The following is a 27,909-nucleotide window of genomic DNA, read 5'->3' on the forward strand; positions in this document are numbered from 1 at the left end:
GCTAGACTGTTGAGGCCCAGCATGGTCTGGCCCAACCGTCCACTCCCATCTTTGCTCAAGCTGTACATATCAGGATACCCCCAGCTCACGCCTCCAAGCGTCTGCCTGGCTGTTTCCTCCGCCAGAACGCCATGTCCAGAAGGCACTCCTCTGTGAGTCCTTCCCAGGCCGGAACGAAGCTCTTTGTCCTCTGCCCCTGTCCCCCACCCAGCCCTGCGCTCACAGCACAGCACATCGTCTCTGTCCTGGGCTGTTGCTCATCATCTCCCATCTGTCTGCTGTACTAGATGATGTGCTTTCTGGGCAGGGACCATGTCTACCTGCTCCTGAACACCCAAGTGTCTAGCACCAGGTTTTACATACAGTTAGTACTCCCATGTTTGATGACTGAATGCTACAGGAGCCATGGGAAGCCAGGACTGCCCGCTGGGGTTAGGACATGGATGGCCTAGCTCCACATCTCCAAATCCTGATGATGCTGAAGACACAGACCAGGAGGCAACACAGTTCAGCAGGGATGGAGGGCCCACACTTTGGCCTAGGCCACTCGGCTCACACACCAGCAAGATGCTGACCAGTGTCATGGGCGTCTGTGGGCTTGGCCCCATCAGCAGCCTTTTCCATTTCTCTGGGAACAACATCACTCCGATTTCCTTTGGGCAATCTCCTCTCCCCCACCCTCAGGCCATGAGGTTTGCACAGGGGGCTGATCCCAGCCCTGATCACCAGGTTGGACACATGATTCACGCTGGGTCCTAGAGAGAACCCTTTCTGGGACTTTAGCTACATCTATTGGGAAGATTGAGCTCTCTTGCTTGGGAGTTGATAAGCAGGTAGGACACAGCCTAGCACTGCTGCTGCTCAACATGCCACTATTGGGGGAGGGTTTGCCTGAGAAGGAAGCCAACACAGAGGAAGGCAGAGCAGAAACCAGATGTCTGATGCTGCTTGAACACCTGGATCCAGCCATACCTAAAGTCACATCTCCCTAGACTTTTTACTAAGCTAATTTCTGTCACTTGTAACCTGAAGACCCTAACCCACTAATGGTGAAATGATGTATTTAAAGCAGGTGGCATGGCACATCATGGCTGCTCCATAATTATATAGGAACTGTTACTATTACTCAGACTTGACCCACCAAAGATGTGCCCAGGGGCCCAGATGGCCAGTGAGATGGCTATCTGGGCTCCAGGCCCCTGGCCATCACCACACCCGTGGTCACAGAGACCAACCTGGCCTGGCAGAAGGACTCACCCTCCTTTCTCTGGCCTGCAGCGTCTCCTCCCACAGGGGACCGGGTGAGGACCAAGGGAACCCGTCGGGCACTGTCAGCTCTTGGCCCCTCCTGCGGCTTCCGCGGGATCATCACGGTGAGCTCGTCCCTGCTGGGGGCCTCCTCCCGCCTCTCGACAGGGTCCCAGTCCTGCCAGGGAAGGGGAGAAAGCGTGCTTGAAGGGTAAGAAGAGAGACCCCAGGGCCTGCGCTCCCAGCAGGAGATGGGCAGAAGGCAGGGAGAGGAACCCACGTTGGAAGAGCGCCTGCCGTGTGCCCGGCACTGGGCTCCGCAAGTGTTAACACAGCTGATCTCCAATCGACCAGTGAGGCGGGCGTGTCGCTGGAACTGAGGATGTGCCCGAAGTCACACGGCTGGAACTGGTTTACACAGGAGGGGACCTGAACCCAGGGTAGTTGGACTTCATGTGGCAGGAGGGCCCTGGCATGGCAGCCCCCGCCCCCGCCCCAGAGACACCCCCAGGCTCCAGGAAGTGGGTTCAAAGCCTCGCCCCACCACTGCCCAGATGTGTGGCCTCAAATAAGATTCTTCCCTTCTCTGAGTCTCAAATGAGATCCATTGCCCCAAAATGGGATCATAGAAGTCTCTACTTCAGAGGGGGGTGGTGAGCCTTCCTGAGCCCCTACCCACCATCCCATCACTTCCCCCTGGGGGTCCCAGGGATGGCCTGCCTCTTCTTTAGGGGTGATGGCCCTTTAGGGGTGAATGCTCCTGGAAGTTCCCGAGTATCCTCTTCTCCCGGCTAAACGGCCCTCAGCCCCCGCCAGGCGCCCCAGCCTGCTCCCTCTCCCCTGTCCCTCGGAGATCTCTGCCGGGGCTGGTCATGGGGCTCAGCAGTGTGTTACCAGGGCCAGTCCCATTCTTGCCCTGGACACCACCCCACATCCCAGCCGTCTGTGACCTGAGAGTTTGGGGCAGCCTAAGCCCACCAGTGATTCCCCCGGAGCTCCCTGTCAGCTGAGACTCCTTCCTCCATCTTTTTACAGCCAGACCCCACCCCCACCCCACCCCACCCCCCGCCCTCCTGGGCCTGCCCTGCAGAGACCCCGCCCCTTCCAGGAGGGTGGTCCAGGCGGCCCAAGGTGCCGGCTAAGTCTCCAGAGGACCTTGACCCCGTTCTGGTGTGAGAGGCTCAGCCTTGTCTGCAATTTGGCCGGCACCCCAGGGCTGGCACGGAGAGGGGATCTGCTCTTGCCCCGGCCTCCTCCTCAGCTCACCGTGGAGGACGGGTTGCTGGTGTCATCAGGGGCGCCGCAGTCGGGGCTGGAGCTGGTGCCAGAGTCAGGGCCCTCGTCGAAGCTTCCACACAGCGAGGAGGCCAGGCCCCCCAGATAGGGCACTGCCCCCGGCTCCCGGCTCCCGCTTTTGGGGGCGGCGGTGGGGCCCCCTGCAGGGAGACCCGCAGGGCACCTGGAGAGGAAACAGACCCACGACTTTTCCCCAGAATAATGGGAATTAAGGAGTAACACCCGCACCTCCCCCCAGGCACACACACCTTACACAGGGGCCGGGAATCTGCACCTTAGAGGAGAAGGGGGCTCTTTACATGGGCTGCCTCATTTACCCACAACAGCCTCCCTTGAGGGTAAAGATTCTCACTTTACAGATAAAGAAACTGAGGCTCAGAGAGGCCAGGGGACTGGCCAAAGTTGCAGAGCTAAGAAAGGACAGAGCTGTGCTGTGAACCAGGGCTGTGGCCCCAGCCCCAACGCTCTGTCATAGAGCCAGAGTGGGGACCCCAAGCTTAATACAACTAAGAAGACAGAATCGTGCTGGTCTAATGGGGGGCTTTGAGAGGTAGCAGGGCTCCAGGGCAGTGGCAGGGCCACCAGCCTGGATCCCAAGGGAGGGAGCTGCAGAGAAATCCCTGCTTAAGAGAAGCCATTCGGGTCAAGTAGACTTAGGCTCAAGTAGACTTAGAGGTGGCAATATCCCCAGAGAGTGACCTATAAGATGGAAATGGGTGATGACCCTGAAAAAGAGGTCTGTGGTCAGATAAGTTTGGGACACACTACACATCTCTCCTACCTCCCTCACCCAGAAGCATAATGCATGCTAGCAACCTAAAGGCTCTGACAAGTCCTGCAAGAAAGATACAGTGTTCAACTTTGTTTATTCCAGACATTCTGAAACATATTTGATGGCAGAGCTGTTGTTGTTGTTTTTTAATAACGCCTACCTGTGAGGAACACATGTTTCCAAAGCAATGCTGATTTGATTCAATCCCTCTTATTTTTTAAACAGGGAAACTGAGGTACAAAAAGAGAGAATATCCCATAGCATCAGGGATGGAGCTGAAGCTAGAACTCAGGTTTCTAGACCCTTAGTCATCCCCTCCCAAGGCACCAGGGCCCAAAGGTGGACTTCAGTTCAGCTCCGGCCTGGGGGTGGAGGGAATCCCAGAGCCCGGAGCAGTGCACGGTCAGGTGGGTGGGTGACACCAAGTGCCCCTGGGAGCCGAGACTGTGGAATCTTTTCAAGCACTGCGAAAGGAACCAGGAAAGGTGGGCGGGCTGTGGGCCATGCCCACTGCAGGGCGGGTGCATGGCTCTCCACACCCTGGAGCGAAGCTGAGCGAAGGCCCGAGGAAGATGCCCACCGCCTGCCCGTGCCCAGGCCGTGTGGACTGACCACATGACCCAGGATAGCAGCCATCGGACAGATGCTGCCATCGTGAAGGGGTGTGGGGTGGGCTGGGTCAGGGCATCCTCCACCCGGAAGCCCCTCCCCAGGCCCCGGGGCTCTACCCACCTCTCTGGCCCCGGCCCAAGGCCTGGGCCCACCACGGACTGGCAGCCGACGGTCGAGGCACTGAGCAGGTCCTCAGAGGCAGGTGGGCGGCGGGGCAGGTCGCAGTAGGGCACCTCAGCACTTACAGGGCTCCCGGGCTCCTGGGACAGAGTGCAGAGAGGAGGCAGCTGGTCGCCCACGTGGGGGCTCCCCTCCCCCTTCACAGCCCCTCCCCACACCAGGGGTGTGAGCGAGACTCCAGGCTCTCCTCCTGGGATCCCACACTGCTCAAGGAGAGCTGTCCGTCACACTGGAAGCACCCCTTGGGACCCAAGCTGGGGGCTGGCAGAGGTACAGAGTGTGCCTGCACACACGTGTGTACAGGTATGTGCATAAAGGCCTGTGTGTGTGCATGTGTGCACAGCATGTGTGTGCAAGCCCGGTGGGTGTGCTGACGCATATGTTCACATAAGTCTCTGTCAGTTTATTTACATGTGTGTTGGCACATATGTATGTGTGTGTGCCTGAGGCTGGGAAGTGCACAAAAGCACCAGAAGGGTCTTCAGCAGCCTGAAGAGCAGGATGAGGGGGGTGGGGAGGTGGGAGGATTAAGGCGCCTAGAGAGTGAAGGAGAAGGTCTGTGGGAGAAAGAGGTAGTCTGAGGGAGGAGGAGATGGGAAAATAAGACTGTGGAGGAAAGGAGAGATGTGCCCTACTATAGGAGGGCCGGGGGGCTCCAGGGCCGGAGGGTCAAGGCCCTAGCGGTGGGGGCGGGGGCCCTGAGCAGGCTGTGGCTTCTCAGTCCCTCCCGCCCTGAGCAAGGCCACACCTGTGCAGGCTGGCGCCGGGCTCACCCAGGGGGAACAGCTGCTGGCCTCCGGGAAAGCCCCCCCAGGCCCCCCTCCCAGGCAGCAGGGCCCTCCCCCGGCGGTGGGAGGCAGCGGCCGCGCACCCCGCACCGGCCTCCTCTCGGGTTACCTGCGCGGCGGCTCCGGCGGTGGCGGGCGGCCGGCGGCTGTCAGCACCCTCGGGCCCGGGGGGCTCCGGCTCAGGCCCCCACGCTGCCGCCCTCCCAGGCCCGACTCCGGGCGGTGGCGGCGGCGGCCGAGGAGCGGAAACCTTAGAGGGCCGGCGCGGGAGCAGGGGCCCCTCATCACTGTTTCATGAGCGGGGCCCAGCCAAGAACAATGCAGGACACCAAGCCGCAGGAACCTGATCCCCGCCGCTCACCTGACAGCCACCGGCCGGGGCCTGGGCATGCTCCCTGGGGACCCTGGAGCCCAGAGCCCAGGGCTGAGGCCACGCCCCGGGGGGGCACAGACTTTCCGGGTTCCAAGAAGTCCGCCACTAGCAGGAGCCGAGCAGGGCCAAGGAGTGGGGCCGCGGTGTCTGCTGCGCCATCCAAGCCGGAGGAGGCCCGCCTGGGTTCGGTTTCGCCCCCGGCCCCGGAGCCAGATTCTGATCAGAGCTCGGCAGCGGGAGGTGTCAGATCCGCAGCCCGGCCTGGCGCCTTGGCCGCCCTGGGGACCTCGCCGCATGACTGAGGAGCGAGCCGCTCGCCGGGCATCACCAAGGGGTCCCAGCCGGGCTGGGCCCAGCAGGACCCCCACTGTGTCATGGCACCTCCCCGCTGCTTCACCCCCAGCCCCCATCACTACCCACCACCGCATGAGCAGGCCCAGCAGCCAATCACCGGCTCTGATTTCCTGTCTGGCGGGTCAGCACCGGCCCTGGCCTTAGACAGACATCAGGCCCAATCCTGGCACCTCCACTTCCCAGCTGAGTGACCTCAGCCCGGTGGCTTCCCTCTCTGAGCCTAGTTTTCTCATCTACAAAACTGGGAAGATAAGAGGACCCATCTCCAAGGGGTGTTAGGAGAATTAAATGAGTTAATATTTGTAAAGGGCTTAGAACAGTGCCTGGTCCGTACATCTTAAATTTAATAAATAACATAAAAGCATTAAATAGAATTTTATTAGTGTTAAATCAATAGAATGTTAAATACACTTAAGAATAAATACATTGAAAAGGGATGTGGGTGCCTGACATACAGCAGGACCCTCCCACCCAGCCTTCCTCCCTCCCTCCAGAATTTGACCATGACCTGGTCAAGGCTGTGTGATTTCCAGGGATACCACCTGCCAGCCTGTGGGAGACTCAGCTGAGAGCAGAGCAGAGAAGCATCCAGAAACCAGGATCCTAGGGGAGCTAGAGCCAGCTTCCTGGAAAGGATTGCCCTGGGACCTGGGGCCTGGGGCCATTTCTGCATATTCTAGGTAGCTGAAGATGTCAGAACTGGCTCCAGCCCCAGGAGATACTTTTATCAGGGCTGCAGGGATGAGTTTGCGCCTAGGTGTCATTAGGGATCCGGCTGGTATCTGCACAGCTCCATCAAGGCTGGGGATGCTTTTTTAACACACAAATTTTGTGACTGCACATGTTTGAAACTGCTCATCCGTGAGCAAGACTTTCATCAGCACCAGATCCTCATGACCGGAGAGCCTCTATCCCCTGCTGAGGTCTGCAGTCAGTAAACTCCTCTGGTCACCCAGATTCGCTCTCCCTCCCTGCACTCCATTCTCTGCCCGCAGTCAAAGTGACTTTGGAAAATGCAAATCTGGTCACATCACTCCCCTGTTTAAAATCTTCAGTGGGACCCATGCCTCTCAGGAAAAAGTCCAAAGTCCTCAGCAAGGCCGCAAGGCCCAGCGAGACCCAGCCCCCACCCCATTCTCCATCCTTGTCCCCAAGTTCCTCTGCCCCTCCCTCTCGCTGGCCTCTCTCCATCCTCCTTTCTGCCTCAGGACCTTTGCACATACTGTTCTCTTCCCCTCTTCTTGCCCCAACTTCCCTGGCCAATGCTCCCACAGCCTTTACCAAGCAGCTGAAATGTCATTTCCTTGGAGAAACGTCCCCTGATGCCCTATCATTTACCCTCGTGCCGCTTGCTGTTCCCTTACAACATTTATCACAACCATGATTCAATATTTCTTTGCCTGATTACTTTCTTAGTCTCCATTTGTCTTGCCAGACCACAAGCCCCATGAACCAGGGACTGTGTCTGTTCTATTTAATCACTATTTCCCCGACATCTAGCATAATGCCTGGCACATTTTAAGCACCTATTCAATATTTGTGAACACAGCGGGTAAGTAGTGGGACGGAGACAGGAACTCAGACTGTCTGCACCCAAGTTTCTCCCGCTGTTCCACGCTTGCCATCTCCCACCCACTGGGAGGAGGCCATTTGCACAGGAGACGGCCTCTCCAGGCTTTCAGCCAGCTGTGCCCTGAACTTGGCATGAGGGTAAGCGAGCTGTTATTGGAGGCATCAAGACAGGTAGGAAAGCATCTCCAGCGTTTACTTTTCTGGTTGGGAAGGAGGGAGAGGAAGCTAACGTGTATTGAATCAGCCACACGTGACTTGGGCTGAGCAGTGCCAGATGCCCTGAGTGAGAAGAAGCCTTGTTGCCCCACTTTACCCATTAGGAGAATGAAGCCAGCGAGGTCTAACGACCCTAGGTCACACAGCACGTCAGTGCCAAACCCGGGACTGGAACTCCCGCCTGCCTGGCTCCAAGGCTGAACAGCGACTCCCTTACGATGGCCACCTGTCTGAGCCTAGTGCCCTGCGTGCAGCTGGCTGCTGGGCTCAGGAGGAGCCTCAGGACCCTCTGGGAATTATGGAGCCATAGGGGTCGAGGCTGGAAGGGCCCGTGGAGATTCACGGTCCCGTGCTTCTCACAGCATGTGTACCAGGCACTCTGGGTTTACGTGTACTGGCGCTTGGCCTAAGACCACCTCGATCACAAAATGAGGATCTCCTCCCCTTCCACACCCTCCAGGAGAAAGTCTCCAGTTGGTACTGGGGGATTTTTTTTTTTTTTAGCTTAGCCCTGAGCTAACATCCATTGCCAATCCTCCTCTTTTTGCTGAGGAAGACTGGCCCTGGGCTAACATCCGTGCCCATCTTCCTCTACTTTATATGTGGGACACTGCCACAGCATGGCCTGATATGTGGTGCATAGGTCTGCCCCCAGAATCCGAACCTGTGAACCCCTGGTGGCTGAAGCGGAGCACGTGAACTTAACCACTAAGCCACCAGGCCGGCCCCCTGTTGTTTCTTTTTAACCTTCCATCTAAAGGACATGATCCTAGTCTTCTATTTGTGGCGGTAAAGTTTTGGTTCAGTATAAGAAAAGGGTACTGATTTAAAGAGCAAAAAGGTAAGTAATAGATCACATGAGGTTACAACAACAAAATCATAAAAGCAGGAGAATGACTGGCACTTGGAAACGTTAACATGGTCCCACCACCTCATTGTACAGATGGAAAACTGCGGCTCTGCCCAGGAGGAAGGCCAGTGTCTGCGTTCAAGTGCAAGATAGCGGCCCAGCCAGGCCCCAGTCCGCATGGACTCCCCCATCCCTAACCATGCTGACCACGCAGGAAAGCCGGCCCACCTGGTGCCTTGCTCTGTGGGCCTCCTCAGGGTGGAAGCAGTTTTGACAGCAGCTCTGGGCAAGCACATTGGCCTCAAAGTGTTCACAGGGGGCTTTCCCAGCCACCTCCTCCATATTGGCTGAGTGAGGCCAGGGCAGCTCCTGCGATCTGTGGCAGGGCCTGGGAAGAATGGGGGAGGCAAGGACCAGGTGACTGGCTGGAAGCCAACCTGGACCCCAGCCCCAGCTTGCCCCTAGACAAAGACCAAGGAAACAAGGTTATCCATCCATTCATTCATCTGTTCATTTATTCACTCAACAAACACTCATTAAGCACCTACTTAGCACTAGGCCCTCTGCCAAGTATTTGACAAGTGATTTCTAGTCATTGTAGTGTTTCTCACAGTGTGTTCCAAGGACCCTGCATGAGACTCAGCCGAGCTGTTCATAAAATGCATATTCCCAGTTCCCTCTCTAGATCCACCCAATTAGAATCTCTAGAGGTGAGGCCTGGGGGTGTGCATTTTAAAGTCCCCCTAGGTGATTCAATGCACCCCAAAGTCTGAGTCCCCTTGCCTTACAGTTTTCCTGCATTGGAGATAAAATTAATGCCAATTTCAGATGAGGCACCTAAGGCTCACAGAAGTTCCAGAACTTGCTCAAGGTCCCAATGGCTGAACTGGATTCACACCCAGATCTGTGTGCCTCCCAACCCTCTCAGAGGTGAAGGTGAGGGGCACTGGGTCACTCTGCCAACTCACACAGGTCCCTCAGGAAACACTGGGAGTGAGGCAAAAGGCTGGCTAGGTATTTTCAGAGTCCAGGACACAGTCATGGAGGAAAGTGAACAACCTAAGGTCACACAGCAAGTTTGCAGCACAGCTGAGCCCAAGAGAAACCCTGGTGTCTGACTTGAGCACAGAGCTCTCCATTCTGGGCACCACTGAGGGCTCCCACACCATGCCCTGGGGGAAAGCCCGGACAGAGGAGTAACATGAGGATGCCCTCTTCACCTACATAGAGCCCCAGGAGGTGGGTGGGCGTGGGAGGAATCCACATCCCAAAACTCACATTCATTTTACGGTGTACCCAGCTCACCTGTGCATACCTGTCCTCACCTGATGAGTTTCTTCCACAGAGTCCCGGGGGGATCAGGCCTTTGCTGCCAGTCTGGGGTGAGGGCTAGAGAATCTCAAGTCCTCCCCTGGGGCAGCAGGGCGAGGGTTCCTGGCTCCTCCACCATCAGACCTGGGGAGGCGGCAGGGCACGGTGTGTGTTGGGGGGGGCGGGGGGGCACCTACTGGACCCTCAGTGGCCCCGGGGTCTCCGATCTCCCCTGGGCCGTCATCTCCTCGCGTCGTTCCCTGCTTCCAGGGGAGGGGGCGCGCATCCCTTCCGCCCAGCCTGGGCGGTTCTTTCCAGGTCTGGCCACATAAAGAAGCATCGCCTCGGAGGGAGAACGCTGCTTATTTCCCCGGGGGCGGCTGTAGGGGGCTCTGTTCCACGTGCCCCTTACTGCTCCCACTTCCTCCTCCCCAACGGGCAAATCCTTCTCTAAAATGCACTTCAGGTGTGGACATGGCGATGAAAAACCAGCGGACACGCATGCCCCGCCCGGAGAATGGACCTCTGGACCTCTCTCCACCGAGCGCGTCAGCCAGTCCCTGCCCGTATCCTTCGCCCCTCCACCAGTCCTCCCTAACGTCCCCCCGCTTTCCGGTATCCAGTACTAACCTCGGCTCGGGTTTCCACGCACAGCGGGTCTGGGTTGGGGTGCCGGGGTCACAGCCTTTTTAACAATGAATCAGAACCTCGCCCGGGAGGAGGACGAAGACCACGCCCCTGCCGCTCCCGCATAGGCTCGCTCCAGTGCTTCATTTACACGAAGACTGTGTGATTGGACAACACGAGGCCAGGGGGCGGGGCGGAGGCGGGCGGCGCCCAGATGCCTCCGAGCGCGGGACCTGCCGCACGTTTAGCCTGAGCAGTTGGGTCAGGGTCCCCAGGGGCTGAAGAGGGCTGGCACTGGGATCTGGCTCCCTCTGATCTCTTTCCCGTTTGTTCATTCCCGCCACAGTCCCCTAGGCTGGCTTTAGTCCAGACCTTGGGCTAGAGACTTAACCTCTTTGTGCCTCGATATTCTTATCTGTAAAATGGGGAGAGTAATAGTAACTACCTGTGAGGATGAAATGAAATGCCCCCGGGGGTTTTCAACCTCCATTTGCACACTTCCACTGATGTGGAGCTCACTGACAAAATGCACAGCTCTCCCCTTTTTTTAACTGCCCCCCTTTTTAAGCTAACATTTACTCTGCACTGTCTATGTGCCAGCTCCTATTCCAGATTCTTTACATTCATGAGGACATAGTAACCTGAAGGATTAAGTACCAAGATGCTCATTTCAGAGCAACTGAGGATCAGAGAAATTAACTCACCAGTGTCACACAGCTAGCAAGTGGCAGAGCCAAGACTAAAACCCTGGTGTGTCTGACTCCACCAGCCACTACCGAGCATCTTCATTCACTAATTCACTCAGACATTCATATGTATCTGGTATATGTCAGGCCTGCGCTGGGCACTGGGAGATGGTAACATGAATAAAATGTGGCTGCTTCTGAGATGAGGATCCTGTTGACCAGTAGGAGAGACAGCCCCAGAACAGATTATCCCAGCCCAGGACGGAACGGGTGAAAACACAGCTTCGTAACAAGGATAATGAACTTTCTGCTCAGTCCCAATTACTGTAAACAAAACAGGGAGTAGCGAGACTCATGTTCAATATCTGGCTCTAGCACTTCTTGGCTGTGTGGTCTTCAGAAAGTTTCTTGACTTCTCTGAGCCTGGGGTGGGGTGGGTACTTGGTTTGAGTTTGAAGATCAGGGTATGGCCCCAACCCTCTAGCCCCCACCAATCAATAAAACCTGGAACCAACTCAGGGTGACACTTCTGACAATTCATTAAATTCAATTCATTAATCATTTACGGAGCCTTTACTTTGTCAGTTGTGTGTGCTGAGGGTCCATCGGTGAACAAAAGATTGAATCTCCTGCGTTCATGGGGCTTACATTCTAGTGGAGACAAACAGACCCCAAACAAGATAAATAAGCAACATATGGAGCATGCTGGCTGGTGACAGGTGCTAAAGAGAAAAACGAAGCAGGGAAGGGGGTCGGAGGGCATTACATTTTAAATGAGGTGGAGGGAAGGCCTCGCTGAGATGGCGACACCTGAACCAAGACCTGGAGAAGAGGGAGTGAGCCTGCAGGTCCTGGGGAAGAGCGTTTCTGCTGAGGGGACAGAAGCAGGGAGGCTGGAGTGGGACAAGGAGGGAGAGGAGGACGAGTCCAGGGGCCCGATTGATGGGTCGTTTTGGGCGCTCTCCCCAGCTCTGGAGCCGCCTGGCTGGGCCCCTGGAGGGCAGGGGAGGACGGCGGGCAGGTGGGCAGCAGCCAGGGTCCTGAAGGAGAGACGATTGGAAGGAGGCAGGACGAGGGGGCCAAGGAGCCAAGGGTGGTCGGGAGGAGTGAAGGGGACTGTTGGAGGAAGCCCCCCTCTTGTGGGGGGACAGTGGCCATGAGGGTGGTTGAGACCCGAGGAAGGGCCTTTAGTAATCTAGAGAATAACTGTCCTTCCTTTTCCCAAGAGGGTGAAGCTGCCCTCCTCATACACCCAGTATTTCTCCCAACACCATCCCTGTGATGGGAAGGGCAGCCATCATCATCCCCATTTTGTAGAAGTGAAACTCAAGACTCAAGCAAATTTCCCAAAGCCACTCAGTTACTCGAGGACAGAGCCTGGTTTAAAAATCACCCTCCCAGAGTTCTGCGGGACGGGTCAGACGGCTCAGGGCCAAGGGCGTAACGGTGGCAGCCAGGGCAGTGTCACCATGTGTCACCATTTAGTCTCAGCCTCACATCCCCCTTTCTGCTCCCTGAAGAGTCTGTGCCTGCCTATCTCCACCTCTGCTCATGCCGTTCCCTGTGGCTGCGACACCACTCTTCAGAGATCAGGGAAGCGGAATGATTACTGACGGTTTCAGCCTCACTCTGCCCCTCGGAGCCTCAGTTTCCTGCAGTCACGTGGGAATGGTCATCCCAGCCCTTCCTGCCCACAGGCCTGCAGGAGAATCATGTGCTCTGGGCAGGCACGGCAGAGATGCAGGGGCTGTGGTCCAGCGGAGCAGGGCAGGAAGGCATGAGTCTCTAAAGGGGTCTTCAGGGCTGGCTCCAGCCCACAGCCACCCTGTGAAGTGGTGATCCAAGGTGGCCAGGCTTGCTTTTACTAGAGAAGCCAGAAATATGAACTTTTATATGAAATCTCAACATTTTAGAATATGGCTAAGTCAAATTGTTTTTAAACACTCTGTGAGTCAAACCAAACTAATCTTCATTCTATGCAATGTCTCTGAAATGGTAAATTGCAGATAGATTTTCATTCCCTTAGTGATGACTTAAACGCCACCCCCTCCAGGAAGCCCCTCCTGGCTTCTCCAGCCTGAAGCAAGGGCTCACTTTGCTGCGCTCCTGTGCAGGGCTCCCATTGCTCCTGGCTGTCGTTCACTTTACGGACCACGTGCGTGCGCCCCCTGGAGGAAAGATCCTGGATCTCCGCCTCCATTTCTTTGGTTTGTTCAGCCAGTCTAGCAGTGTTAACGTATGTATCTAAGGTGTGGCTCGTTTCCTTGGGGAAGAACATCTACCTTCTGGATCCTTCCCTGGGGATGTGCAGGTGCCCAGCCAGAGGCCACTCACAACTTAAATTCCGGCTCCAACTGGGAGGCAGTGAGTAGTTAGAACTCAGCCAAGACAGTGTCCTGGCCAAGGGGGCCCCACCCCAGTGTGTCACCTGCAACATGGGCTTAATGGACTTGCCTCCTTTGTGGGGTTACTGGGGAGAACTCGGTGAGTTAAAGCATGTAACGAGTGACTGGTATACAGTGCGTGCTCAACAAATGTTGCTATTATTATTTCTCCTCCAGTCTTCTCTCTGTCCCCACAGCTTTGGCCCATGAAATATAAGTCCCCAGAGGGCAGGGACCACCCTTGCTCACCAGCGTATCCCTGGTGCCTGGGGCTTTGCAGGGGCTCAGTCAATGCTTGGTGAGAGAGTGAGAGGGCGCCCGCATGAGAGGAGGGTCTCCCTGCCTCTCCTCTGGGAAACTAACTGCAGCAGGTCGTGGAGACTCCAGTCTGCCCAGTGCATCCTCGACGCTGCCACCAGGGAGATCTCTCTGGAACAATCGCTGAGCCTGACTTTCCCCTGGCTAAACCCCACTCCCACCCCAGGGGCTCCTGCTGCCCACAGGATAAAGGTCCAGATCCTTAGCTCAGTGTTGGAGGCCCTTCAGGGTCTGGGCTCCGTGGGCCTCAGCAGCTTTCTCTTCTCGGACCGCTGTCTCCTTTGCTCACCACGGGCCCTCCGTCTGCCCACCCATCCCCTCCCCCATCGGCCTGGTCAAGCCGTCCTCTCTCAAGATTCATGTCAAGGGTCACCTCCTCTTAGAAGCCTTCTGGAATGGCCTCCTCTCTGCTCTGTGCCCCTGGGGCTCGTACGGATGTCTGCCCTCTAACACTATCGAACCCCTGACCTCCAGGGGGACTTCCACGTGTCTGTCTCGTCCATGAGGTGTAAGGACCACGTCTCATCAGCCACGACAGCGTAACTTCTGACGTGACTTAACCTCTCTGAGACTCAGTCTTCTCATCTGTCAGATGGAGCTGATACCCACTTCACAATGATGTTGTGTTAATAACGTAACTGCCTGGCACGTCAGAGGTGCTCGATAAATTTGTTTACCATCCTCTTTCGTTATTTGCCAATCATGGTGACTAGGGTGGAAGGGAGAGGATAAAGTTCATTGGATAGGGAAGAAGGTTTCAGCAGGGGCCCAGGAGAGACGGATACGGTGATGGGAAGAAGAAAAAAGTAGATTCAGAAACTTGCAGACAGGCAACCATGGCACCAGGGCCAAGAAAATTCTAGAACAGATTGTTTCAAGGGTTGTTTGGGAGTACCTGGGGGGAGGGGAATGAGTCCCATGTAATTCAGCCAGGATTGGCTGAGCACCTCTGGTGAGGCAGGCCCGGGCCAGGAGCAGAAACAGAAATTACTGGCACACGTCTCACTCAGAAGGCTGATGGCCTGGTTGGGGGCACAGACATAACCAGGATACAATGTGTTCAGCGTTTAAAAGAAGCAAATACACAGTGTCATTGGAGCCCAGGCGGAGAAATGATTAATTCCTGGGGTAGGAAGGAGGCGTCAGGGAAGGCTTCTCAGAGGAGGTGGCTCAAAGTCGAGGAGAGTGGGAAAGGCTGTGAGAGCAGCTCGCAAACATCTACAGGGCGCCTACAGGGAAGCAGATGTTAGCTCAGAACAAGGAAGGCTTTTCTAATGATCAACCGGCTCACAACAGAACAGGCAGTGAGCTCTCCAAGCTCCCGATGAATCAGGAACCCCTCGCCAGAGCCGTCTACACAGTTAAAGGAAGGTCAACCGCTCAAACCTGGGGGCTTCAAGCCCTCTGAGGTTGACAGGACCTTGGAAAGGATAGAAGCTGCGGCTTCCCTGACATCGGAACCCTCTCCTCCAGCGTTCCTGACCCAGGCGTGCAGCTCCACCGGCCTGCTCGCCTCATCCCCCGGGGAGACCTCAGGCCACCCCAAAGAGATCCTACTGGGAGAGTTCTCTCCTCTACTGGGCTGAGGCCTGGCTCCTGGTAACCACAGCCATTGCTCCTTGCTGTACAGTAGTCTCCCCTTATCCACGGCGGATACGTTCCAAGACCCCCAGTGGACGCCTGAAACCACGGATAGAATGTAACCCTACATAGACTATGTTTTTCCCTACACACACATATACCTATGACAAAGTTCAATGTATAAATTAGGCTCAGTAAGAGATTAACAATAAAATAGAACAATTATAACAATATACTATAATGAAAGTTATGCGAATGTGGTCTCTCTCTCTGATAATATCCTACGGTACTGTCCTCACCCTTCTTGTGAGGAGGTGAGATGCTACAAAGCCACACAATGATACGATATATGATACATCTTGTGAGGAGACGAAGTGGGGTGCACAACGTAGCATTATTTTTGGACTGCAGTTGACCTCAGGTAACCGAAACTGTAGAAAGCGAAACCGCGGATGAGGGGGGACCACTGGACTAGCACAGGGCCTGACCCATGGGTGCAGTTCATGCGGTGACTGAGGACCAGATGAGCCTCTGCTACGGCTTCAGTCCCTCACAGCGGGAACTCCTGTGGCTCCTCCTGAGGGCCCTTACACATTCAGCTTCTGCGGGAGAATCTGCTGCTTGCACCCCAATACCAACTCTCCCCTCAGTTACTCGCACAATCCCCAATTCTGATCTGGGCACAGGGTTCTCCAGAATAGACCACAGTCCCCAGTCTTCCCTGCCGCTGGGAGCTCCGTTCCTCCTGCCCCACGCCTTTGCCTTCTGCCCAACTAACGGCACGTGACAAGAGTCAAGTGTTCTTAAAAGTAAAAGGAGAGGCATGTTCTTCATCGCTTCCTCCTTCCTGCCGGCTGAAAGGCAGATGTGATGGCTGAAGCTCAAGCAGCCATCTTGGACCATGAGGTAGAAGCCGTGTGTTGAAAATGGTACAACACAAAAAGCTAAAAGCCTACCATCCGAGCCTCCCAGCCCCCCAGCCCCAGACTATCTCCCATCTTTGTTAACTCCTCTCTTATATAAGCCAGTTATTTTAAAATTTAGTTTTACATTATATGCAGCTAAACCTAATCCTTCTTGATAAAGCTCCTAGAGGCCCCAACCCCAAGGGCCCACAGGATGGGGAGCAGCAGCAGGAAAGAATCCAGTGTGGAGCATGGAGAAAGGGGTTCCGGGGAGAAAAGACAAGTTCTCCAGAGGGTTCTATCCCTCCACTCCTGATCCTAGGATTGGCACAAGTCACTGTGACTCAAGGCCCTTGGTCTGCTGGAAGAATTGAGGGAAAAGCAGAGAGCGGATGAGAATTTAATACTAGTTATCATTACAAATTGTAGATGTAAGTTGTAAACGACCCCATGTCACCGGGGATGGGAGAAGAGACCCGGATCAGATGTCTCAGCAGACAGCAGCAGCTGCAAATAAACACAGAAGGCGCACCCGGGGAAGGCCAGGTGCCACGGGAAGGGCTTCGTGCGCATGGTCTCATTTCAGCCGCGGGGCAGCCCTAAGAGGCCATTGTCTTACGTTGTCTTACACATGGGGAAACAGACCCAGAGAGGTCAGCACAGCGAGGAGCTCACCCGTGGCCACGTGGCAGAGCCAGCGTTCACCCCGAGCCCTGCCGTGTGCACGAATCCCCGGGTCCAGCTCTGTTCTGCTCACAGGGGCCTGCTGTAAGGCTCCCGCTCGCTGCCCTGGGCTGAGAAGCAGAACCACCAGGAGAGTGCAGGAACAGGCCCCACCCTCTTCCCAGGATGGAGGCAGCCCAGTGGGATGAGGCACCCCACCCCGAGCACAGGGGAGGCCAACAGGAAAGCAGCAGGTGGAAGGAGCTGAGAAGCCAGGTCACCGGGCCTCCCAGCCACAAGCCCTGGGCTTCATGTTCCCACGCCCAAGTGTGGCCCTCTGACCCCACCAGCTATCACCAGATATCACCATATGGCAGGTTTGGGTGGTGACCTGGGAGAGTGCTCATCCAATGGCAGGCTGGGCTGCGCCTGGAAGGCCCTTGCTGGGGTGAGTGGAGGGGAAGGCTGCCCTGCCGACCCCAGCTCCCTGCTCCCTCTCCTCAGGGGCCTCCACGTCCAGGGCTGGGCAGCACCTGCTGTGCACTCCCATCACGTGCGCTCCTGTCACCCACACACGCTCCCATCACCCTGACCCTCTCTCACTAGTCCATGAGCCTCACCAGGGCTGAGAGCATGTTATTACCCTCTGCAGTCCCAGTGTTAGGGCCCAACACAGCTCCCCTAACCAGGGCACAACCCAAAACTGCTGTGCTCCGGCCCAGAATCAGAGGAACCAGTAAGTGGCAAGAGGGGTCTGAATGCCCCAGAATAGGTGCTCTGCTTGTCCTCACGCCACTCATGTCCCTGCCGCAGGTGGACCCGGATTCTGCCAACAGCCCTGCTCGGTCAGGGGAACAGCGGGGTGTGTGAGTGAGGCGGGTCACTCACAAGCTGGGACAGGGAAGGAACAAGGCTGATTTCCATCGGCTCTGAAGCTGCACCTGAAGATCCATCTGGAAGGAGCAGGAAGAAATGGCAGCTCTTACACCAGCTGGCCTCCTGAGGGGTCTGCTCTCAAAGGACCACACTTTCAGGCGAGTTGAGACGCATTTTCTTTAAAAAGGATTAATCACTCACTCCTCCCTTGGTGGGCTCTCTCAGGGAGCTGCTGGAAGCCTGGGGAAGCTGCCCAAGTTTGGGGGTGGGGAATGTTCCAGGACTCATCTACTCCCATCACTCTGATTTCAGCTGGGAGACCAACGAGGCCAAGGGGAAGGGACAGGCCCAAAGTCTCAGTCAGTGCAGGGCAGAGCCAGGCTCACCTGCCCCTGCTGCCCGCCTTTCAGAGCAGCAGGCAGACTCCGGCTTCTACCAGTGGTTACCCTGGTCTCCAGCCCTGGTTAGGGGGCCCAGACCTGACACTACCTTTTTGTACCCACAGGGAGAGCTGCTGGAGAGTGAAGAGGGACCCACTCCCTGACTGTTCCCACCACCCCAGAGGCCTGCCCTTAGCGCGGGGCATCATGGCCGGGGACAAACAAACCACAAGGGCACTTAGTTTCACAAATCTGATGGAAGGCCCCGTGGGATACATTTGGGAAGATGCCCCAACTTGGTCCTGAAGGCTCCTCCTCGGGGAGGCCAGCTCTCAGCTGCCTGCTCCTTCTGGGTCCAAGTGCCAGGCCGGAGAGGGAGGTGCTGGCCTCCCAACCCTGGGCTGTGGAGTCACCAGCACGGTGCAGGCTGGGCTATGGGGACAGCGAAGCTGAGACAGGACAGGTCCCTGCAGCCTCGGCTGGGGCCCAGCCCGGTTCTCGGGGCTCACTCCCCACCAGTCCGGGCTTTGCCAGTCAGCCGGCGGCGCTGGGTCTTGCTGGTACGAGTGGCACTCGGGGGCTTCTTGGCGGAGTCCTGGGCCCGTCGGGGATGCTTCCTCTTGACCTTCTTGCGACTGTGCGCATGCAGCGATGCCGTGAGAGAGGAGATCCTGTGGGAGGGTGGAAGGCTGGTGAGGCTAGCACCTCGGTTTTCCCTGGGCAACAGGGCACGGGTGGAAGGCTGGGTAGGGAGTGACTGATGGCCCAGCTCTGGGAGGGGAAGTCAGGACATGCCCCAAATGCTGGGAGTACCAAACCATTCCACAGGCAGCCTGCTCTGACCCACAGGGCCTGCCAGCTCCTCAGCTCACAGAGAAAGGCCCTTACCCCAGACACTAAGGGCACCCAGGGTCAAACACTCCCAGGGGTGGAGGCAGGAGGCAGTGAGGAGGGACTGAGGACCACTTGACAAGCAGAGCAGAGGGCTGCTCTGGGCCCCACACCGCCCCCCACAGGCCAGCAGGAAGTGACTCTGTAGGCCATTCACCAAGGCCAGCCACGAGGAGCAGGCTCATAGGGGATGACAGGGCAGGGCTCACCGCTGGGACAGCAGGGGGTCTCTGGACTTCCTGGGTAAGGCTCTGGTGGGCTTCTCCACGGATGGCGCCTCCTCCTCGGACCTGTGCCCAGCCCCTTGCTAAAAAAGCACAGGCCAAGACTGTCACAGAGAGCAGTGGATTGAGAGGCCTGGGCTGGGCGCCCTGAGCAATCACGACTCTGTCAAGTCAGGACATGACCCGCCCCCCCAGGCCTGGAGGAAACTGTCAGTGCACACAGACGTGCCGTGTTACTGCTGTGTATCACGCAACGGGAGTGATCACAGAAAACAGCTCTCCTAAGTTAATCCACGAGAGTGGATTAACTACTTTTACCCTCACAGCAACCCCACAAGGCAGTTGCTCTCATCAGCGACCTCAATTTACTGATGAAGGGAAGCAGACAAGGTAAAAAAAACCTGCCCAAAAATGCAAACCAAAACCACGAGATATCACCTCATGCCCATCAGGATGGCTGCTATTAAAAAGACAAGAAATAGCAAGTGTTGGAGAGGATGTGGAGAAAAGGGAATCCTCATACGCTGCTGGTGGGAGTGCAAACTGGTGCAGTCACTGTGGAAGACAGTATGGAGATTCCTCAAAAAATTAAAAATAGAATTACCACACAATCCAGCTATTCTGCTTCTGGGTATTTATCCAAAGAAAATTAAAACACTAATTTGAAAAGATACATACACCCCCATGGTCATTCACTGCAGCATTATTCACAATAGCCAAGATTTGGAAATAACCTAAGGATCTACTGATGGACGGATGGATGAAGAAAATGTGGTATATACACAATGGATTACTACTCAGCCATAAAAAAGATGAAATCCTGCCATTTGCAGGAATATCGATGGACCTGAGAATATTGTGTTAGTGAAACAAGTCAAATGGAGAAGGCCAAATACCATACGATTTCACTCATGTACAGAAGATAAGACAACAACACACAAACACATAGACACAGAGAATAGATTGGTTACGAGAGGAGAAGGGGGTGGAGGGAGGGCGAAAGGGTAAAGGGGCACATATGTACAGTGATAGACGGCAACTAGACTTTGGGTGGTGAACATCACATAGTCTATACAGAAGTCGAAATGTAATGACGTACACCTGAAATTTATACAGTGTTATAAACCACTGTTACCTCAATAAACAAAAAATTAAAGAAAAAAAAAAAGAAACCTGCCCGCACTCCCACAGCCGCTGAGCGGTGGAGCTGGACTCGGAAGGCCCAGGGCTCAGGGACTGGCCACGCCCTGAAGGGTGCCCAGAAGGGAAAGGGCCCCTTGCACTGGAAGCCCCACGACATGCACCAGCACTTAGCAACACCCTGACAAGCCAGTCTGCCCGTGCCCCTTCTTCCCCAGGGCTGGGAGGGAGACCCACCTCGGGCGGGGGCAGTCCGAGCAGCCGGGCCCCCGAGAGGTCCAGGTCGCTGATGGTGGTCACGGTGACCGTGTGGTTGGGGTGGTCGTACTGCACCGACTCCGTCTTTGCCGTCACCAGCCGGTCCAGTTCGTCTGCCTCCTCTGTGTGGGGTGGGCACAGAGCCAGGCCTCAGCCCCAGGGCACAAGGGACCAGGCTCCAGCCCCCTCCCGGCCCTGGAGTGCCATGGCCCCTCTACTCTACAGCAGAGGCCCAGGAAGTCACTGGCCCCAGATCCTGGCCTGCAGACAAACAGTCTAAATGATCCAATTCCTCCTTTCATGCTCCAGGGAGACCCCGGGCCACCTGGTCCCCACCTAGGACAAAACCCATGTGACACCAGGAGCTGCTGCCGCCCCTTCCCCTCTACCCCTAGTCCCTCCGGGCCTCAGAAACTGGGCTTTCTGCTCAGGATCCATTTACCAAGAGGTTTGGGTCTCCTCCTAGTCTCTGATCACTCACATTTAGAGGTACGTGAGGACCACCCCTGGCCGCCAGGTCACCAAGTCTCATAGAGCTGGGGAAGTCAGCTTCTGTGCAGCCCCCACACCCCTCCCACCCACCAAGGAATAAGTAAACCCAGGCCTGCTGGCTTTTCTCCAGGTCAGACCAAGGACGGGACTCACCCAGCGCCTCCTCTCTCTCCGCCAGCATCTTCAGGTACTCCTGGTGGCGCTGAAACCCAAAAGGGAGGGGACAGGGTGAGTATGATTTCAGCCAGCCTCAGGCAGGAGCACTGTTCACCTCGGGGGTGAGACCACGGCTAGGAGTGAGACCAGATTTCACCCTAAACCTCCCCCAGCCCTAGGCCCACGGTGTCTCTACGGGTACAAACTGCTCCCCAGGCCTGCCCACACCTCCCTTCATCCCTGCAGATACCACTATTAGGCCATCCCAGGCTGCAAGTCCCCGGGGAGTCAGAGACTCTCTCCCGTCCTCCCCCTCTGCACCTCCTCCCGGAGCTTCTTCTGCTCCTCCTTGAGCCGCTGCTTGATCTCCTCAATGGCTGCCTTCTTCCGCTCCACCTTCCGCTTGTGGAAGCCTGTCAGGTACTCCCTAAAGGGAAGACGCAAAGAAGAGTCAGGGGAGGGTCAGGAGGGGATGCAAGGAAAGAAGGGCACGCTCCAGGAGGAGAAACACAGCTAACACTGCACTCACTAGGTGCAGGCACCATTTCAAAAGTGTACATGTCATGTTAATGTCATGTACATGTCAAAAGTGTACAGTGTTACCCATGTCATCCTCACGTGGAGCAGGTACCAATCCCTGTTTTACAGAAGAGGACACTGGGGCACAGAGAGGCAAGGTTACGTGCCCAAGGTCACAGACAGTGTAACGTTAGGAAAAAGAGAGAGATGCTGCCTCTTTCCACTCACTACCCTCCAGGGCTCTCAGCTTCAGGCAACAGGGCCAGGTGGTGGGCACAGGTTGTGGGCCTGTGAACTTAGAACAGGTGGGGGCCCCTTCTATGCTGGCAAACTCCATTACCACTGAATCAAGCCACTCCAGTGAGGCTGTCAAGGCCACCCTCACCCAGACCTCTGCAAACCCTCCACTGGGCCAACACCCCATTTCCCCAGGACCTTGCACCCAGGACCCCCTGTAGTGCCTGCTGACGCCACGCTGAGTTCCTGATGATGCCGCAGCATTTCCCTCCCTCCCCCATCTGATCCCAGCCCCTTCTCATCTCTCTAGTGCCGGCTGCACCATTCCTGTCTGTGCCAGGGCCCAACACTAGGCTTTTCGCTGACCCAGGACCATAGGCCAAAATGGCATTCTGGGTCTATCTGATCGACCGGACGCTGAGGTTTAGGGGTCCAGCTCGGGGTCCGAGGTCGGCACACAAACCGAAGGAGCTTAGTAAACGTCTGGGGAATGAACAGATGAACTGAAGCCACTCCTTTCATTCATTCACCATCCAGCAACAACCGCTGGGAGTCTACCGTGTGCGGGGCCGCCGGGCTGGGCCAGGCTGGGGAGGTAGAAGCCATTGCTCAGACCCGCGCTCCGGCTCCCGGGCCACACACAGCCGGTGTGGGGCAGCCGGGTCGCCGGGAAGAGCGAGGCGAGGGCGGGGACGAGTCCTCTCCCCGAGGGCCGAGGGGCGGGGCCGGTCTAGGGGGCGTGGCCGCGGCAGAGGGGAGGGGCCGCGGTTTAGGGGGTGGGGCCGAGGGCCGAGGGCCTGGGCCGCGGTACAGGAGGCGGGACCGGAAGGGCCCTTCGCGTGAGCGTGCGCCGCCGGACCTGGCCCTGGCCGTGCCCCGCGGCCTGAAGGGGATCTGGTCCAGCCCTGGCACTCACCGGCGCTTCTCCTCGTCGAAGCTGAGAACGAGCCTGGGCCGCCGGTCGTCGCCATCTCGCTTCTTCTTCTTGTTGCGGCCCATAGCGAAGAGGCCTGGGTGGCGCGGCGTCTGCCTGCTTGAGACACTTCCGGGTGCACCCTGTTCAGCCTCCCGGGGGCGCCTTGCCGCGGCGCTCCGCAGTTCCGCTCGCCAGGCCCCGCCTTTTAAAGGGGCTCCGCCCCTCCCCCCTGCTGTAACACACAGATCCCTGCCGCCTCGACGACTCCCAGCCCTACTAGACTAGCAACGGTGAGAGCATGAGAGCGAGGCCCCGAGGCCCCAGCGACGCGCACGGTGCCTGGAACACGTAGGCGCTCAATGCGGAGTTATTACTGAATGGCCAAAGATTGCTGATCCTACTTTTGATTCTGATGTCAGCTCTTTGGTGGTCTCCAAGAGCATGTTTCTGGAGCTAAACTACCTGAATTAGAATCCTGGTACCCCACTTATAGCTCCGTGGTCTTGGACCGGTTGCCTTCGCTGTGCCTCAGTTACCCTATTTGTAAAATGGGGACAATTATAGTGACTTTGTAGGGTTATGGTAAGACAGTGGTTTTCAGACTTCGGTGTGCGTCAGAATCCCTTGGGGGGCTTGCTGAAACCCGCGTCATCTGGCCCCACCCCAGAGCTTCTGATTCAGCAGGTCTAGAGTGGTTTGCATTTCTAACAAATTCTCAGGTGATGCTGAGGTTGCTGGTCCACAGACCAAACTTTGAGACTATGATTGTGAGGAATAAGTGAATCATGTAACGTGTGTATAACATAATACATAACGCACATATGTTTGCTACGCAAGCCATCTCCCCTGCCTGTGCCTCAGTTTCCCCAAGTATGGAATGGGGGTGTGATAACACATCCTCTACTGAAAATGAGGGCACGAATGTGAAGGCACTCAGTAAAACAACACCCAAGGGGAATTTTTTTGTGTGTGTGAGGAAGATCAGCTCTGAGCTAACATCCATGCCATTCCTTCTCTTTTTGCTAAGGAAGACTGGCCCTGAGCTAACATCCGTGCCCATCTTCCTCCACTTTATGTGGGATGCTGCCACAGCGTGGCCTGACAAGTGGTGTGTCCGTGCACGCCCGGGATCCGAACCCGGGCCGCCAGCAGCGGAGCGTGAGCACTTAACTGCTACGCCACGGGGCCAGCCCCCCAAGGGGAATTTTAGTAACTGGGATTGCATGCCTGGAGTCCCCCACCCTCAACCCACCTGTGCTGGCTGCTGCAGACAAGCTGCCGCCCTGGCCTTGAAGGACTGGCGGTCCAGCAGGGTCAGTGATCGTTAGTCCAGGGGATGAAAGCTTTGCAGCGAGAAGCACAGGAGGCTGTAGGAGCTTGGGGTTGGCTTCCCCAGTGTGGAGGGCTTCCCAGAGGAGGTGACCCCAGAACTGGCCTAGAGTGGGGATACCAGAGCAATAACAGATCTTAGGACCCAATCCCCTCCTTTGACAAGCGACTGGAGCCCAGAGAGCAAGTAAGTGCACAGGTAGCGAGTGCCTACTGTGTGCCAGGTGCGCAGAGAAGGGAACTGTTATCTCAGAGAGGGGAAGCAACTTGTCCAGGGTCACACTGCTGCTCTCTGGCACAGCTGGAACTTGACCCTGGGTCTCTGGCCTCATGGCCCAGCATCCTGGGCGGCTGGCCTGAGGGATCACTCTCCCAGGGGCTAGCATGCCTCCTCTGGAGGGCAAGAGGCAGGCTCTGACCGTGAGTTTTGGAAGGAGCGAGGCACACAGTGGGTGCATCTCTCCATCAATGTGAACCGTTCCCCGAGGGTCCTCTCCCTGGGGGCCTCCATGTTGGGTGCTGAGAGGAAGTTATCCCTCAAACCCAGGTAGAGCAGGGAGCTGCCTGAAGAGTGGGGCCTCAGGGTAATAAGTAACTGCCCCTCTTTCCCTCCGCCCCCTAGTGGCCGTGCCCTGATGCCACCCTTGGCACCCTCCCTCTCAGTAGAAGCATTGCCCAGCTGGGCTGCCTCCTCTGAGTCCCAGGCACTGGGTCTCTGGGCTGTGCCTGCTATTTACTGGCTCCACTCCCAACCCAGACTGGCTGTAGATGAAAAGTGAAGGGTCTGCCACCCGACTCGATAAATCGTAAACCTTCCTGGGCCCCTTTCCTCTCCACGGTTTGTTTGTTCACTCTCCCACTGTGCTGAGGGTGTTCTCAGTCCTCACAAGCTCCCTGCGAGGTTGGCGCTGCTTTCATCTATTATACAGGTGAGAAAGCGGAGGCTCAGAGAGGGGAGGTGACTCGACCAAAGTCACCCAGTTACTAAGTGGGGTACAGAGCCACTCCCTGACGGCTGCCCTGTATGCCGCATGGTTCTGCCCTCCCGGAGTGTCCAGTCTGGCGCAGAGACAGGGACTGAGTGAGGAGACAGCTGCTCCTGCGGGACCTCATGTGGGTCCTCGAAGCCCACCCAGCCTGAGCTGCCGGCCACGCGGGTCTCAGGGAGGCCTCGTCTGCGAAAGCTGCCAGTGCAGAGTGAATCCCGCCACCTTGCGCGTGCCCCGGTACTCCAAACTCTCCCCAGGGAGTTTCAATCCCCTTGACCGAGGAAGAAAGATGAGGTTCTGGCAACCCTACCCAGATTCCAGAAGCTTGAGAGCCCTTTACTGCAGCTCACAGTCTAAAATACCCGCCGCCCTTTTTGGGTTGTTTTCTCCTTGAAATTATTTTTATGTTTATTGATCACCTACTGTGTGCCAGGCACAGCAAGAGATGGCACGTTCTCTTAACAGAAATGATTATGATGATGATGAGCAAAAAGAATAACAATAGCAGCTGCAGTTTATTTAGCTCTTTACACAATTTTCTCTTTTGAGATATGAGCCCCATTTTACTGAGGCTCAGAGAGGTGCAGTTATGTGCCTGAGGTCACACAGCAAGAAGAGCAAGTGCTGAGGGTGGGCCCAGGTGGTCCAAGGGCAGAGCTCTACTTAATGCTCTGGTCCCAGTTTCATAGGCTCTGGGGACACACCGAGTCTTAAAGATGTGAAGGAAACCAACATTTACAGACTCCCAACTATGTGCAGGCACCATGCATTTCTCTATGTTATCTCAGCTAATCCTTGCAACAAACCACAGGGTAGATACTGGTATTAATGCAATTTGATAGATGAGGGAACTGAGGTTCAGAGAGGTTGAGTAACTGGTCCTAGGGCACACAGTGATGGAGCTGGGGTTTGAACAGAGGTCTGTCTGACTCCGAGCCTAATTTCCTTCCTCCACACCTGTGGTCTCTCTCCTTATCTGCCCCGGGGCGTTCCTCTTCCCCCTTGTAGTCCCAGTCCAGTATTGTGGCCAGCGTAGGGAGAATCAGTGTGAGTGAACTGTGGGGACCAGAGAAAGGCAGCTGAGGGGGACACTTTCTCCAATGTCCAGCAGAGGGCGCCCCTCCACCGCCGGCCTTCGAAAGCTGTTTCTCCCTGGGTGGCCACTTGGGTGTCCCAGGAGAGCCTGGAGATTGGGTGTGGCTCATGGCAGCCCCTAGCCTGTGTGCTCCAGCCTCCTTGGCCCTCTTGTAGAGATATGCCCCCAGGGGATCCACTGAAATGGGAATCATCCACCCAAAGGGATCCAGGGACGAATAATGACTCCTAGTTTACAGTTGAGGAACCTAAGCCTGGCAGTGAAGGAGACCTACCCAGGGTGCCACAGCTGGTGCCGGCTGTCCTGGAGAGGGAGATTCGCCAAGCCCCCGCCCTACACACCCCTCAGGAGACAGTGCCCTGGGGTCCTGGGGATCCCACTGAGGTTCTGATTCTAAGCTGTCCAGAATATTGGCTCAGTCTCCAGGGACTGTTTCCCGGGGAGGTAGGGGCCCTGCAGCAGGGAGCAGGAAGGAGAAGGTGCAGAGAAGTGGTCAGTCTGCAGGGTGGCCCAGGCATCAGCTCAGGTCCCGTCCCTCGTGATGTGAGGGTGGTGGGCTGGGTTGAGCATTGCGCTCCTGGGTACCAGAGCCTGGCTGGTCTTGGAAGACACATCCTCTCTGGAAACCAGGAGAGGAGAGGCTCAGCCAAGGGAGTCTCCCACACTCCTTTGCTCTCCAGGGAGGAGGCTGTGGGCAGCAGGAGGCCTCTGGGAGCCTGGAGGCTGGGCTTCAAGCCGGCCGCCTGCCTCTAGTTCTTGGTTCTCTGCAGGGGCTGGCATATCCCCCCCTACACCCCACACCCCAGTTCCTCCTATACAGAGACGGGCCAGCGGTTGGTGCCAGGGCTATCGCCCAAGCCCATCTGCCCAGTGTTGGGTTGAGGGTCCTGCCCAGGGCCACAGGGCCAGCAGTTTCTAGACTAGCACCCTAGCCGCCCTTACACTCCAGCACTGGGGTATGTGCCTGGGGAGCCCCACAAGGCTCAGCGGGGCCTGCACAGACCAGGGAGTCATGTCATTACCCAGAGCCTGTTCCCTCCCCTTCAAATTGGGGTAATAACATCTCAAGAGGTGGTGCAGCTGGGACGGGAAACCACTACCCGCTAAGCGCTTCCCAGCCACTAAATCTGTCCTCCTCCTCACGGCTCATTGAGTCCTCACAACAACCCTACGATAGGCTACGTGCTGGTATCGCCTTGTATAGATGACTAAATCGAGGCTCAGAGAGGTTAATGTGCCCAAGGCCACACAGCTGGTAGCCCCACACTGTCTGAACCAGCTCTCTTTCTAGCTCATGAAAACAGATGAGAGGGACCCCAGTCATCCTTCCCTCCACCCCGCTCTGTGCTGCCCCGGACACCAGGGCATGGATCCATCTTGTCCTGGCCTCTTGGCCCCTGGTTTCCTTTATTCAACATCTTTTGAACACCTACTGTGTGCTGGGGCCCGCTGGGCTGGGAGCTGTCTGAGGGCAGGGACTGGGTCTTATCTGGTAGTCACCGAGCCCTCTACCGTGTCCTGAGCCCTCTGCTTGGCCCAGGGGACCCAGGGGAGGAGATGTCACTGGCACTTAGTGCATTGAGGAAGCGAATGAAGTGCAGGAAGGGGCAGAGCCTGGGGGTGCTGGCGGAACCCCCCTCTTCACCCCCCCCACACACACAGGAGGCTGG

The 27,909-nt window shown here is 56.6% G+C and overlaps 2 protein-coding genes across 6 annotated transcripts in view; both read right to left on the minus strand.

Annotated features, from left to right (window-relative positions):
* The window catches only part of TRIOBP (TRIO and F-actin binding protein), a 55,507-nt gene extending 45,791 nt beyond the window's left edge, over window positions 1-9,716 (minus strand). For 2 of the 4 annotated variants that reach the window (XM_058568382.1, XM_058568384.1), the window contains exons 1-4: window positions 8,490-8,722; window positions 4,049-4,188; window positions 2,515-2,707; window positions 1,258-1,426 (exon numbers count right to left, since the gene is read on the minus strand). In XM_058568382.1, the coding sequence (XP_058424365.1) occupies window positions 1,258-1,426; window positions 2,515-2,707; window positions 4,049-4,188; window positions 8,490-8,603 (616 nt within the window). In that variant the 5' untranslated portion in view covers window positions 8,604-8,722. Of the gene's footprint in view, window positions 1-1,257; window positions 1,427-2,514; window positions 2,708-4,048; window positions 4,189-8,489; window positions 8,723-9,576 lie in introns of those variants that run through there. The other 2 variants (XM_058568380.1, XM_058568381.1) reach the window with 2 other exon arrangements.
* Window positions 9,717-16,459: 6,743 nt separating this feature from the next.
* NOL12 (nucleolar protein 12) lies at window positions 16,460-22,961 on the minus strand. 2 transcript variants are annotated; one of them, XM_058568399.1, is made up of 6 exons: window positions 22,826-22,961; window positions 21,475-21,580; window positions 21,151-21,199; window positions 20,485-20,627; window positions 19,093-19,190; window positions 16,460-18,663 (listed from the first exon to the last, which is right to left on the minus strand). In XM_058568399.1, the coding sequence occupies exons 1-6, from the start codon at window positions 22,906-22,908 to the stop codon at window positions 18,498-18,500; spliced, it is 645 nt and encodes a 214-aa protein (XP_058424382.1). In that variant the 5' UTR covers window positions 22,909-22,961; the 3' UTR covers window positions 16,460-18,497. The 2 variants fall into 2 exon arrangements, with proteins under 2 accessions (XP_058424382.1, XP_058424383.1); XM_058568400.1 differs by lacking the exon at window positions 22,826-22,961 and adding an exon at window positions 22,373-22,459.
* Between the last annotated feature and the right edge of the window lie 4,948 nt (window positions 22,962-27,909).

This window comes from Diceros bicornis, chromosome 25, assembly GCF_020826845.1.
Source record: "Diceros bicornis minor isolate mBicDic1 chromosome 25, mDicBic1.mat.cur, whole genome shotgun sequence".
Classification (NCBI taxonomy): Eukaryota; Metazoa; Chordata; class Mammalia; order Perissodactyla; family Rhinocerotidae; genus Diceros; species Diceros bicornis.